Below are 14067 nucleotides of genomic sequence, written 5' to 3'. Positions count from 1 at the left end.
CCAGCCCAACAGGGAACAGAATCAACAGAACAGCTGGTTTCCACCTTCTAGAATTAACCCCTAATCTGGGAGCAGAAGCTTAGCCCCCAAAAGGAAGGGTGTAAGGTGCAAGGAAAGACAGGGGTGCTCAGGTCCTTCTCTTCCCAGGTGGAAAGTTGGAAAGGACAGACAAAAGCTGACGGGCTGGAGAATCCATTCATTCACTCAATAAATATTTACTGTATCCTTTCAGTACTAAGGTCACAGCAGCAAACTGCAGACAGCAAGACATAAATCTCTCCCTTGGGGGAGGAGGGACGATGGACAAGATAAGTAACATGTATAATTTGTTAAGATAGGGCTAAGGAGGGAAAAAAACAAAAACAAAAAAACAGAAAAAGGCTACGAAGCATGTGGCATGTGGGTGGCTGAGCCAAGAAGCCGTGAGTTAGACCCAGCAGCCAAAGGTCTTCCTCCAAGGGTGACGGGAGCTGTTGCGAAGGATCCAAAAGATGGGCGGGTTTGCCTCCTTGTTCAAAGTCACAAAGACAACCCTGAAAACCAATCCCTTACCTACAACACGTGAAAGGAGATGCTGAGGAAGGGCCGGAGTTTAGGAGAGAGCTGGTAAGTTAAAAATATTGTTTTAATTTAGAAAACCAAGAGGTAGCAGATTCGCTCCTACTACTTTCAGATGTTCAGGAAGGAGAAATCCAGAAAGGGCTCGAGTGCCCTGGGGCAGTATGGCCAGTGTGAGACAGAAAGGGGAACTTCCCGCTCTGCACACTTCTGCTGGGTTTGTTAGGACTATGTATTTGATGGAAAAAATACTTTTTAAGGATATTAAGGATATTGAGTGTAATTTCAGAGAGCCCTGCGTGAAACTCACTCCCTCTTTAACCTGATCCGTGTCTCGCTGACAAATGACAAGATGAGTTTGGTCAACACAGCCACGCTCACGACGTGATACATCTGGTGCAGCTGCTCTCTGTGGTCGGGCGTCCGCGCTTACAGACAGACTTGGCAACTAGCACACTTCAGCTACTGGTCACACCTCTGCCCCTGAAATGACGCGTTCAGAGAGCGCGCTCCACTCATCACCCCATCTCCCAAGTACCTGGAACACAGCAGCGGCCACCTCCACGTGACCACTGCGGGCTCCTGGGCCTCTCTGAACCTCCGTGAACACACCTGCCTTGAGGGATTCTGGGAGGCCCCACGTGACAGGACTGCCACGAGCATGGCAGAGCAAGCGCACGATAAACGCAGACTGCCATTCGTGTTACTTCTGGTGCCCGGGGGGACCAAGATAAAATAAACAGCTTAAAGGTGGATGGAAACATCACGCCGGGGCCACCCCAGAGAGAAGGGGATAAGACAGGGGAGGGCAACGGTGAAGAACTGGAGAGGAAGCTGCCTAAGGAGGTGCGGAGGGCCCAGCCCAGGAGGGCAGCACCAACGGCAAGCGGGCATGCCTGACTGAAGGGGCGTGCTGGGTGCCGGTAACAAGCAGGGGGCGCTGCCCCAGACCCCAGCACCAGTGTGCAGACCCCGCTTTAAAGCACAGGCCACGCAGCGGGCCCTCTTGAGCCTGTCTCCCATGGGTCAGGGCACTGCAGGGAGACTGCACAGGGACCCCGCACGGGAAAAGAGCTGAGCAGGAAGTGTCCGGTAAGCACCATGGACTATTATTCCTGAAGGTGCTTGACAGACATCTGCTGTTGTGGTAATCAGAGCTGCTCTCCTCCAGGAAGGAAAGAAGGAACAGGAGACCCAGGAAAGGAGAAATGAAGGAAAGGAGTAGGTGAGAGCTGATGGAAGAAACCTGAAGAAAAAGAAATGGCTACCACACTGCTAGGAATCTCCAGCTGCCTTCCCTTGTGAACCAGAACTTTCTGCATGTGTAATACACGTCATTTCCCCGCTAGACCACAAGCCACTTGCTGGCACAGGCCCAGGCCCCCAGGGGATCCCACGCTGCGCTCCTGCTTCAGCCTGAGGCCGGCCACGCTTGCTCACGCTCAGCCCCCACGGCCCCCAGCACGGGGTGGAGGGCTCAGCAATGGCTCTCCCCATCCCGCAGTACTTTTCCAGCAAAAAAGTCTTTCCTTTATCAGCACATCCATTCAAGGAATTATTTACTGGACCCCCGTGATGTGCCACACTTTACCCGGGGGACTCAACGGTGAGAAAAGCAGACACGGCCCCAGCCCCCACAGAGTTAACAAGACAGTCACCAACTTCACCCAAATTCCCCAGGGAGTGCTCTCTGACCCTTTCCCCCCTTTAGCTGGGTCAGTTGCCGCCTCTCCGCCCCATCAAACTACCAGGCCACGGGTAATCGAGATCTGTGCAGAACAGATGAATGAGGCACTTCCTTCTGCTCAACAAACAGCAGTCTGAGGGGTGGGGCAGGGAAGGAAGACACAAAACAAGACAGCGGTGAAATGAGAACCCTTTATGCTTTTTGCCCCAAATATCATGAATTCTTAAAATGGCATCTCTCATCAAAAGTAGGCCCAATAAGCAATTTCCTGATTACTCACCAGGTGGGAGTAAGTCGCCCTTCCCACCCACTGGCCACTGGCTACATTCTCTGGATGCTTCTCAGAGCCCAAGTCTAAACAATGACACAAGACACAGTCACTACCTCCTTTGGAGAAGCAGAGAGGAGGGAGGACCATTTTATTTTAAGGTTAGAGAAGGGCCACATCCTGACTGGGTACCTTCCCTCCAGCATGGGGAGGGGTGCAAGCCAGAAGCTCAGAGTGTGGGCTCCCCTGCTCCTGGAGAGAGGGAGGAAACAAGCCTTTCAAGGAGTGATGACACGTGAGCTCTGTCACAACACTCGTCCCCGCAGGGCTGCCCCTCCAGGTTCGAGACACTCACCGCGCTTGGGCTTGGGGAAGCTATCGTGCAGCCGGAAGACCACTTTCTCCACGAAGTGCTGGATTTCACATTGCTCGGGGCCACGGACAAACACCATCCAATCGTGGGTGAACCCCTCCGTGGTGGGCTTCTTGCGCAGTTGGGCGCGGTGTCCCAGCTCTAACTTGACCTGGACAGTACACTGGAGGGAGAAAGAGGCCAACACAGGTCAGTGAAAAGCCCAGAGCAGGGGACCACAAGCCGTCCCACCCCCACGCCTACAGAACATTGTCAACACTGGCCACAGGACAAGACTCTCGAGCACCACCACGGGATTCCCAACCCACAGTGAGAGTGCGAAGAGCCTCCCGGTGCTTACAGTGGACTGGACACCGTGTGAGCTGCCTGGCAGGCCCTCTTCTCCCCAGCCCGCCCACTGGAGGCCCTGCATTTCCTCCCACCCTTGCTCTCATCCTCCGCCCCACCGGGCAACCTCCCCGCTGTTCCTCCAACAAGCTTTGCTCCTTCCTATCTTGGGGCCTCAGCACCTGTGGTTCCCTCTGCCTCGGGTGCTCTTTCCCTAGGCCTTTCCACGGCTGGCTCCTTTTTGTCACTGAAGTCTCGGCTTGAGTGCCACCTCCTCTGGGAAGACCCCCTGGCCACCCAACCTGAACACACCCACCACCACCTGTCACTCTGTGTCACATCCTATGTTCTTAGCATCTGTCACTGCTGGAACACATTGGCTCCCAATCTTTTGGCTCTGCTCTGCTGTCTAACTCTTGGGGGTGGCTCCTTGTCCAGGGCTGGAATCCTCACCCAGAGCTCTCTGAATACATCTCCCAGTGTGACTCACAGTGCGGTTACTTTATTTTACAGAGGAGGAAACCAAGGCCCCGGGATTGAGCTGCTAAGCAGTACACCATCAGCTGGTAGGGAGCAGGGCCCGGGTTCAAGCACAGGTGTGTCCCCCAAGGGCCTGCTGAGCCCCTCTGCCATCTTGCCTCCCTGGTCAAGTCACCCAAGCTCCTCGATTAAAGCGTGTTCCCTCACCTATGTCCTGTGGGATGCCTCTGAAGAACAGAGACCCTCGGGGTCACCTGAGTCCACACAAACACTGGCTTTCAGTTTTAAGAGCAGAACAGTGGTTCGGTGAGAACGGAGGGGCCAGGTCCCAGGTGTACCTGCAGCTTCGGCAGCCAGGCTCCCTTCCTTATGCACGTGTGTGACACTGTGCCTGACATGTGAGGTAGCTCGTGCCAGTTCCCCTCCACTGAACACAAAGCCACAAAGTTTATGCCTAGGTGGGCCAAAACCACTGACAGGGAACCCACTGTAAACATCCAGTCTGGTCTGCAAGATCCTCCCCGGGCTTCTCATAGATACAGCCCGACACCTAGTATCAAATGCAAGAATGTTACAAAGAAAGCAGAGGCCAAGTGGACACTTGTTCCTAAGTGCTGAGACAGCCAAGAGCAAGCTGCTGGGTGGCCTGTGCAACCCACACTTCCCCAGCAAAGCCCCTCTCCAGGGAACCACCCTCCCCACCGCCCACCAGAGACTTCCTGCTCTGTACTTTGGACCCCCTTTCTCCCCAGCTGACCTTATGTCCTCCTGCCTCTTCTGTGATTCCCCCCCCCCACCGGTGGGGAGCAGATCCCCGCACCAGCGTCCTCCCTCCCTCCCTCCTCGCCCTCTCGGTCACTGCCAGGAAAGCAGGACAGACACAAACTATCGCTCCACCGGTTCAGCTTTCGAGGGAGTCGCCACTCCCTCAGAATAAAGTCCAAACGCCTCAGCACACCTCCCGTCTCCCACCTGTGTGTTTCCTCAAGTCCAAGATCCTCATCGTTTTTCACTTTTTAAGCTTTTTCAAGTCAGAATGTGTCTTGCCATCCAATGTGGGTTTTATGTGTTGAGGTGCGCATGTGCGTGCACACACACACACAAACACATGAGCTGTCCCCAAGCTGGTGGCATGCCTTAGAGGCTCCACGGCAGTCTGCGTACAACCCCCTCCACAGCACCCACTTCATCCCCCCCCAACCTCCTTGGCTGCTCACTGCTGCCTCCCCAGGGATCACATCTAGCTCTTCCTTTTACTTCCGTCTTGGAATCACCATACACGGGGCATCAATAATACGAGATAATTTAAACTAAAGAGCCTTCCTAGATCAGCAAATTTTAAGTGGTGCTTTCCAAGAGGGAAGGGCCAATACGGACACCGATAAGGACAGGGTGGGCCCAGTGTATGGAAGAGCTAGTGGGAGGCTCTGCGCACTCAGCGAGCCAACTGTAAACCACAGAATGGGAGATCCCCCAGCACGGGATCACAGTCACTGTGGGGCTCCACGGGGAAAAGAGCAGGGGCTCGCTGGGTCCAGGGCCACTGGAGGGATGGGTGGGGATCGGGATGGAGCATTTAGACTCCCCACAGCAGAAATGACAGCCAATTGTAAGCAGATGATGGATGCAAGGAAACAGTATCTGAGTCAAAATTCCCCGGCAATTGTGTACAATTTAGGCTGAAGGCAGAAAAGGACAGACAGACAAACAACAAGCCTGCTGGGAGACAACCAGAGGGAGTGGCTGGAAAAGGAGAGTTAGTCGAATCTGAAAAGGGAGAACTGGCAGGACTTAAGAGTGGATGGAGGGGCGCCTGAGTGGCTCAGTCCATAGGGCATGCGGCTCTTGATCTCCAAGCCATGAGTTCGAGCCCCGCACTGGGTGTAGAGACGACATAAATAATAAATGAACAAACAAACTAACTAAAAAAAAAAACAAAACAAAAAAAACAAAAGCAGTGGATGGAGGAGAGACAAGGAAGCTCAACCCCAAGACCCAGGGCACTGGGATGCTGCTGAGGCCAAATGGTGGCAGGAGTGTGGGGGAGGCGGACAGGCGACAGGGGCTACTCAGGGGGGAAGCACTACACCAAAAGCTAGAGACGAGGGAGCAAACGTCTGGATAAACAAGTAATACTCCGATAGACCACAAGCGTCCATCTGCAGAGCACTGCACACGATCCACGTTCAACATAAATTAGCCCGAACAGTGGACCGTAACCCCCCGATGCCCTTACACGCAGGACAGAAACTCTGCCTTTCTCGCCCACCCGTCTTCACACTGAGAAACCGGGAGACACTCCCTGGATTGCTGGGAGGGTTACAGGTGAACTAAATACATATGATCAGAACCATACACTGGCAAATGACTCTGACTTTCGGTTCTCCGGTGTTAACTCCTACGTCCCGAGAGGTCTCCTCAGAGTTGGCTATTCACCAATCCGGCTGCCTTCTCAGCATTTCTGATTAGCTGGGGCTGCTACCCAGGGCACACCAGGGGCAGGGCAGTTATTGTGAAAGAATGGAAGACCACAGTTCCATCGGAGAGGGAGAGAACGAAGCGCCAAAAAACCGCTCCCGAGGCCAAAGTAAACAGGAAGGTTGTGAAGCGGCACGGGGTGATCTCTGCAGCTGGCAGACCATGCCCAAAGCTCTGCCCGGGCAGCATCTGGGCCCCAGGGGCTGGCGTCAACGCAGCCTGGACACCCCCCCGCCTTGAGGGGCCGACGACAGCATATGCTGGTGCACTAAGGAGAGGAATGCTCCCCTGAACGCTGGACTCTTTCAAGAAATAAAGATGGTGGAGTCAGATTCTGAGCCACCTACTTAGGAAAGAAATCACTGATTCAGTCAGACATTCAAGCGACTTGAACTGGAGACAGGCAAGGAACTGAGCCCTCCCCCAGCTACTCTGACTTGTCAAGTCATGATAATTTATTAGCACAACTAAGCCAATTCCACCTTCAAGGGTTCTGCCCCCCTCCTGCCTTACTCCACCTGGACGCCTTCCCCACGCAGCAGAACCAAAGAACTGAAATCAGTGAGCTCTCTCTCCAGGAAGGGTGCCTGGCTCTATAAAGGTGAACTGCCATTAGGTTAAGCTCTCAACCATCTTGGAAGGAATGCATCTCACTTGTCCCGCGGGCTGCTTGGAGGCACCCTGCACAAGCTCCGAGTGAGTGGCTAGAAGTAGCCTGGGGGACCCGGCCGCGGTGCCTGCCATGTCCCAGAACCCTGGGAACCACTTTGCCACCCACAAAAGCTGGGAACAAAGGGGGAACATTCCAGGCCTGCCCCAGAAAGAGTTCACTGCTTTACTTCTGGGAAATCATCTGGAAGACCCTCAGATGGAGATGGAGCCACCCCAGGGCTCTGAGGGCGACTGGGGGCGACTGGGGGACAGTCAGGCTTGGGCTGAGGGCCTCAGCCAAACACGGCTCCCTCCAGATCAACTGGAACCCAAGGGTGGTAATCCTAAGTCTTGCCAGCCAGGCCAGCAGACCCTGGCGGGCACTTCTTCACTAAGCAGTGGAGATCCCCCCAAGTGTGGACTCACATGGCCAACACCTGGCAGAGTGAGCCAGCCTCCTTCCAACAGCTCCGCTGCTTCAAAGGCCTTTCCTCATCAGATTCTTCCCACATCCCATGAACCCCGCCCTCGGCCTGGGCCCCCAAAGGCAGGTCTTTCACAACGAGTTTATCTGTAAGAGTTCCCCGGATTTCCTCGTGGGAAGTCTCTTCAACAGATGCCCTTTCCTCTGGGAATTCATATTTTACCAAGTGGTATAATTATGCCTGGAGTTTGGCTACCGTATCCAATTCCCTCAGATACAACAATTCCCTCCCCTCCCAGGAGGAGAGAACACCGAAGAGCCTTTTCCCCTCACCGGCCTACACTGACCGTGCCAAGTCCAACTGGGTCTGGCACGGCTGCTGGCAACATGGTCCACACGTACGCAAGTGGAAGAAAGTGCCGGCCCCACATAGTGACAGCAACACAAGACCGAATAAAACACTCTTGGCAGAACTTTCTGCCTCCAGACCCGGCTGGGGGCTCTCAAGAGCAGCCACTGGATCAGAACATGAGAAAGATGGGATCATGATGGATATCCCTCAGTGACAATGCTCTCAAGCGGAAGACTGCCCACCCAGAGGTGGGGACAGAGCCAAAGGACCCCTGCATGAGGCCTTGGTCTTCTAACCAGTGACACAATGGGGGGAGGGGGCAGGTGGCCAGCACCTGTGCTTCTCATCTGGCCTTGTCCCTTTGGCCCAGGGCATAAGGTTAATGACAAAGGGACAAAAGGGGCTCTCCCCGGAAACTAAGGATAAGTGTGCAGACCATGAGGAGATGCAATGACACCCCCGATCCTTAGCTTGCAGGTTCCCAGTCGGCTAGGGAGGCCTGGACAGGGTTTATACTACATACGTGTATTGACATTCATGCCCACAGACATGGAGATGGTGTACGAGCTATGACCCAAGTTCTCCAGGAAGAAGCGCTGGGAGATCTCTGAGGGAGCGCAACACTAACCAAGGCGTCCATCTGCATGCCAGGTGGGCCTGGTTACAAAGTAACAGGTCCCTAGCTACTTTTATGCAGCCGACGGTTGGCAAAGCTAAGTGCAAGACTCTGAGTTAGAAACTATGATGGATGCAGGGCGCCTGGGTGGCTCAGTCCGTTAAGCGTCTGACTCTTGATTTCAGCTTAGGTCATGATCTCAGGGTCGTGGGATCAAGCCCCATATCAGGCTCCATGCTCAGTGGGGAGTCTGCTTGAGATTCTCTGTCCCTCTGCCCCTCCCGCCCAATTCACTCACTCTCACACTCTCTCTCTCCAAAATAAATCTTTAAAAAGAAAGACAGGAAGGAACTATGACGGATACGAAGGTGAACAGGACTCTGGTTCCTACCTCAAGTACTATACGCCCTATAAACTTTAGGACAAACCACATGGCAGGTCAACTTCCCAGTGACAGTTTCAGAGCTGGGTGGGGGAGAATCCCGTCACCCTGAAGTTAGTGCTCTGCACAAGTCTAAGCATTTCTCCGTAAGGTTTGGGAAAAGGACACGGTTACCTAGGAATCCCGCCTGGTCCTGACTTCTCTCGGGACCCTCCTGAGCCTCCATTTCCATATCTGTAAACTGTATGGGCCACTGCTGTCAGAAACAAACCTCCTAACAAACCTCCTCTTCTGGAACAACAGAGGATGGTCAAGAGCAGTGGATCTTACATTCGAACCTGGGAGAATCAGCAAGTACCATTTCAACTGTGTGATTCAAGGGGCCAGCTGCCCACCTTAGGTGACAGGTGCAGTACTTCTGTGAGGGGAGGACTCCCTGGTTCTTAAGAGAACAGGACCACTCCAAAGCCGACACCACCCCTAGCTCCCTAGGCTACCCCAGTGCCCAGAGATGCTGTCCCCTTCCTCCTTTCTCCATGTTCTCACCATCTGGTCCGTCTTCACCCATGCCCATCCTTCCACACCATCCATGCCTCCCAGCCATGACCCCCCAAAATACAAACACCACAGACGGACCTATAAGTCTGGACTGGGGGTTAGGGGAATCAAATAGATGATTTAAAGTCAGGGCAAAGGGAACCAGAAAGACTCTTCCTGGCCATGGGGAAAGGATTTCAATGCTGAGAAGTTGGGAGCCCAGAGCAAAATGCAGAATCCCCCTTCTTTAGCTGAGCCTGAAAGTTCTAAAGAACACGGCAGGAAGGTAAAGAGAATCAAACCCTCCCAAAGCAAGCGGGGCAAGGGGCCCTTCAGGGAAAGTCCTGTTGTTTCCCATCACGCTGAGGCATTTACAGGTTTGGGGCATCTCAAGGGAGAAAGGGAAAACCGAGATTCTGGTGAATTCAAAGCATTTTCCATGCACCAAAGTCATTCCAGAACATTCACAGCTCACTCAGCCACTTGGGTAAAGGACACCATTCTCTCCTGTCTTCCCAGGGACTGCCACCGCTGTAAGGAAGGGACAGAACTCCCGGGCATCTCCCAGACTGGCAGAAATGCAGCCAGGAATAGACAATCAGACAGAATGCCACGTACTTTCCTTTAGGATCAGTTTCACTTGCAAATACTTCTGCAAGGATCTAGACTAGCACTGCCCCATGGAACTTTCTGCCATAATGGAACTGTTGTCTCTCTGAGCTGCCCATTAAGGTGGCCAGCAGCTCCGTAGTGGGTGTTAATGGGCACTTAAAATGTGGCTGGTGCCACTGAGAAACTGCCTTTTTCATTCTGGTGCATTTGAATGTAAACAGGTGCTAGCAGCTGCACCCTGGGCAGTGGGGATCTCACTCTCCCAGCCCGAGTGTGATCACCAGTCCACTCAAGCAAGACTGTTCCCTCCCTCTGTCATGGCCAAGAATGCCACCTATCCCCACCATTCCACTTACATAAATGACAACAACCCAGACAGCCAGGGCCCAGCAAATCACGGGGGAATAGACATGTTTGGGCTGAAGATACCTTCCCGGGGGACTAGCAGGTGGGGTGACAGGAGGGAGCCACACTCTGTCCCTGTGTGGTACCCAACAAGACTTTCCCACGGGTGGGGGGGACGGCTCACTGAGAGCGGACACTGAAGGTATATTCTTTTGTTTTTTTTTTTAACTCAGCACAGGCTGGAGGCAACAAGCTCTCTCCCTTCAAGAGAGGTGAACTCACACCACACTACAGAAATCCACCATTCAACAGCTATAAAGTCTACCCCACCTCTCAAGAGAAAGGCCGTAATGATCCTGTACCACCACAGGTGACCAGGATGGACAAGGGGAGGTCTCCTGCCCACGCGCCCCTGAAACCTCACAGCCACACAGCGCCTTACCAGACAGAGCCGCCTCAGTGGCGCCAGCAGCCAGGGACGCCCCAACCTGCCCTCACTAACTGCAGATTTCAGCTGCCACCCCCATAGGCCCACACCACCGCCCTTCCTGGCCTGGCGCCCCTGGCTTCCAGGGGCAGTGGGCAAGGATGAGGAAATAAATGACTCCATCTTGGGGGCCACAACAGTCCTGGGCTTGAGAGGGGGAAGGGGCATGGGTACTAAAGAGGAGACTGGTGAAGAGGAGAGCTGGTGAAGGCGGGACCAGGGCCTGAAAGGCCTCAGGTTTACTTAAACTCACAGAGTTGACTCCGGGTTTCCAGACGGAGGGAAAGGGGCCATGGGGAGAGTTTATGGAGGTTGGGGAACCACCCTGAGTTTGGAGCAAGGCTCTCAGTGAAGGCTCTAAGATGCTGGGGAAGGAAGGGATATGGGGTGTGCTGGGGGGCGAGGATAGTGGCTGAAAGCCAAACCGTCAGACTGAGGGATGTTGGGAGGAAGTGGGAGACCCTGAGTGTGAGGAGAGAGGTACAGGGGGCTGGGGAAACTACAGGTCTGTGAAGGGAAGCCAGCTGAGGGTGAAAGAAGCAGACCGAGATCTGGACTGGGGGAAAATGTGGGGAAGTGTAAATCAGGGTTACAAGAGCACAGAGGACCCCCGCTGAGGAAAGTGAGGCATCTGGTGTCTGAAGGGCTTGGGGGCTCCAGGTCAGAGCACAAAATGCCCCTGGGCCTGGTCTGAGAGAAAGGTCTGAAGGTGAAAGAGAGCCCCTCAGGCACTAGGGGCCTGAAACCAGAGGGAGCTGGTGGGGGGGGGGGTCAAAAGTGTCTGAGGAAGCAAGCCCAAGTCCAAGGTGGGGATAAGGGGGTGAGCTCAACGCAGGACTGGGTCCTTGTGGGAAAAACCCAGGCCCCAGCCAGAGTTTGAGGGGAAACGGTCACTCAGGCTAAGGCAGTGGCGAGATCGAGGGGGAGCGAAGGTTTGGTCCTGGAAGAGAATGAGGGGTAAGAAGGCTTAGGGTGGGCCTAGGTTTGAGGAAGCAGGAGGCTGAACCAAGGTCCAGGGGATTCTGCGGGGTGGGTTATCAGGGAAGGGGGGGACTTAAACCCCAGCAACTGGGTTAAGAAAGAAGCAGCAGCGGCTGCGGGCTCTTGGAGTTTGAGGGGACTCAGGGCCAAGGGTCCGGAGAGAAAAGGAGACAGGCCCTGGATCCAAAGCAGGGTGGTACAGCCCAGATCTGACAAATCTGAAGGGTCCCTGGGGCAGCTGTGGGACTCTCTGGAGTGGACTGGAGTCCCCAGGGGGGCCTGCGGGGACTGTGGAGTGGGTTGGGGTCCAAGGGGCTCTGGGCCACACTGGGGTCCCAAAGGGCATCGCAGGGGTTTCTGGGCCACCTGTGGGGGCTCTAGACTGGTTCAGGGGCCCGAGGAACGTCCCAAAGGGTGCTGGGCTGGACTGGAGTCTCAGGGAGAGTCCCAAGGGAGTCTGAGCCGCCTGTGGAGACTCTGGCCTGGGCCGGGGTCCCGAGGAGCGTCCCAGAAGTCTCAGGGCTGGACTGGGATCACCAGGGGCATCCCGAGGGGTCTGGGCCGGGCTGCGGTTCCGGTGGGCGTCTCAGGGGGCTCTGCGCTGGGCCAGGCCGGGGTCCCCAGAGAAGTCCGATGCGCTCCGGCCGGGCCAGGTCGCGGATGGGGGAGGGGCGCCCCCGCCCCACATAAAGGCCGGGGGAGCGGCGGGCGAGCACAAAGCGGGACGGGCGGGAGCTGAGCGTGGGCGGGGAGGCCGGGACCGAGAAGGGCCCGGCGGGCGGGTCATGGGAGGGAGGGAGGGGACCGGGCGGGCGGCGGGCTGCGCTGGGGCGGCGCGGCCGCTCCTCACCTGATTGTCCATGGCTGGCGCCCCGCCCCGCCCCCGGGCCCCGCGTCGCTCGCCGCCGCCGCCGCTCAGCGCCGCCCCGCCGCCCTCATTGTCTGTCAGGCGCCGCCGCCGCCGCCGCTCCCGGCTGCCCGCCCGCCCGCCAGCCCCGCGGAACCGGAAACCACCGCCAGTCCGGGTCGCGCACCGACCGCGGGCCCCCGCCGCCGACTCTGGCCTGCCGCCCCGACTGACAGCAGCCCAGGCTAATCTGCGGCGCGGACGGCCGCTCCTGGGGCGGGACTTCCTGCCTGGCGGGGGCCTGCCGGGCTGCGGTCGGAGGGACGAAGCCCCCAGCCAATGGGAAGCCCGAACCGGAGGGGCGGTGGGAGGGAGGGAGGGAGGCGCGAGGCGAGCCCGGCGGAGGGGAGCGCGAGGTGTGCGCCGCACGTGGAGGGGGGCGGGGGCGGGACGGGCGTGCCGCGCCTGCGCACTGCGGCCCGCAGGGGGCGCTGCCTCGTGGCCGGAGCTTCCCCCGGCCTGAGCTTAACCTGGTCCAGCTGAGGTGGCGGTTCGAGCTCTGGGGAGAGAGCCCTAGGAACACTTTTGTTTCCTGGCCACGTGTTGCTACCGTGTCATGGAATGGACTCTGGGCTCTGGAACTGGAAATTAATTTTCCAGTGCTGAATCTGCATCAGGGAAAGCCTGGTCCACTCGCTTCTCCCCGAGTCTCAGTTTGCACATCTGTGAAATGGGAACACTCAGTACCTTGTAATGCTAGTTCACATTAATTTGAAGGATACACATTTGAAATCTTCTACATTAAAATGATCAGGAAAGTCTCATTTTATTCTTGAAATTTATAGTGCTAATCCCTCTAAAATCGTTTTTTAATTTACTCATGATCATATAATTTCACAATTTGTAAACTTTGTTTAGATGAGATAGGGACATATCGCTCCATCTTTTTTAGGATCTTGCAAGCCACTTACCTCTCGGACAATAGGACTTCTGCCTGCAACTTGGGGACCCTTGGACAGTTATGTTATTTTTAAAGATTTTATTTTTTTATTTGAGAGAGAGGCAGAGATAGCGACAGAGCACAAGCGGGAAGGAGAGGGAGAAGCAGGCTACCCCCTGACTAGAGAGCCTGATGCGGGGCTCCAACCCAGGACCCCGGGATCATGACCTGAGCCAAAGGCAAACGCTTAACCGACTGAGCCACCCAGCAGCCCCTGTACAGTTATTTTAAATTTCTTCTTGTAATAAACCAGGGCTTTTGTTTTGCTTGGGTTTTGTTTGGTGTTTTGTTTTTGTTTGTTTGTTTGTTTCCCTCTGCTTCACATTTAAGTGTCGGCCAAGTATTGTTTAGGTAATCAGGGCACTACTTTGCGCTGAAGAACAGCACCAGGAAATCAGTAACTTTGGAATGAACATAATTCCGTGTAAAACTCTGAAGAAGGCCAGATGCTGTCATAGTAATACGGTACCTTTTTGATCTAGGGCTGGGCGTGCTGGGGGAATAAATGAAGAACACGCTGAGAAAATAAGCAGCAACTTGAAGGTGGGTACAACTTTTTTTTTTTTTTTAATCCTATAACTGGATGTAAGTGGATCAGTTGTTCTAAGTGGTCCTTGAACCAGCAGGTTCGGCATCCCCTGGGAACTTTATTCAAAATGCAA

General features: G+C 55.2%; 1 protein-coding gene across 1 annotated transcript in view; it reads right to left on the bottom strand.

Annotated features, from left to right (window-relative positions):
- The window catches only part of MLLT1 (MLLT1 super elongation complex subunit), a 65177-nt gene extending 52720 nt beyond the window's left edge, over positions 1-12457 (bottom strand). Inside the window, exons 1-2 of the mRNA XM_040629495.1 lie at positions 12409-12457; positions 2869-3049 (exon numbers count right to left, since the gene is read on the bottom strand). Coding sequence (XP_040485429.1) covers positions 2869-3049; positions 12409-12420 — 193 coding nt within the window. The 5' untranslated portion in view covers positions 12421-12457. The remainder of the gene's footprint in view (positions 1-2868; positions 3050-12408) is intronic.
- Between the last annotated feature and the right edge of the window lie 1610 nt (positions 12458-14067).

Source organism: Ursus maritimus, unplaced genomic scaffold (genome assembly GCF_017311325.1).
Source record: "Ursus maritimus isolate PB19 unplaced genomic scaffold, ASM1731132v1 scaffold_14, whole genome shotgun sequence".
NCBI lineage: Eukaryota > Metazoa > Chordata > Mammalia > Carnivora > Ursidae > Ursus > Ursus maritimus.
The sequence above is the reverse complement of the archived record's forward strand: the minus strand, read 5'-3'. Positions and strand labels throughout refer to the sequence as shown.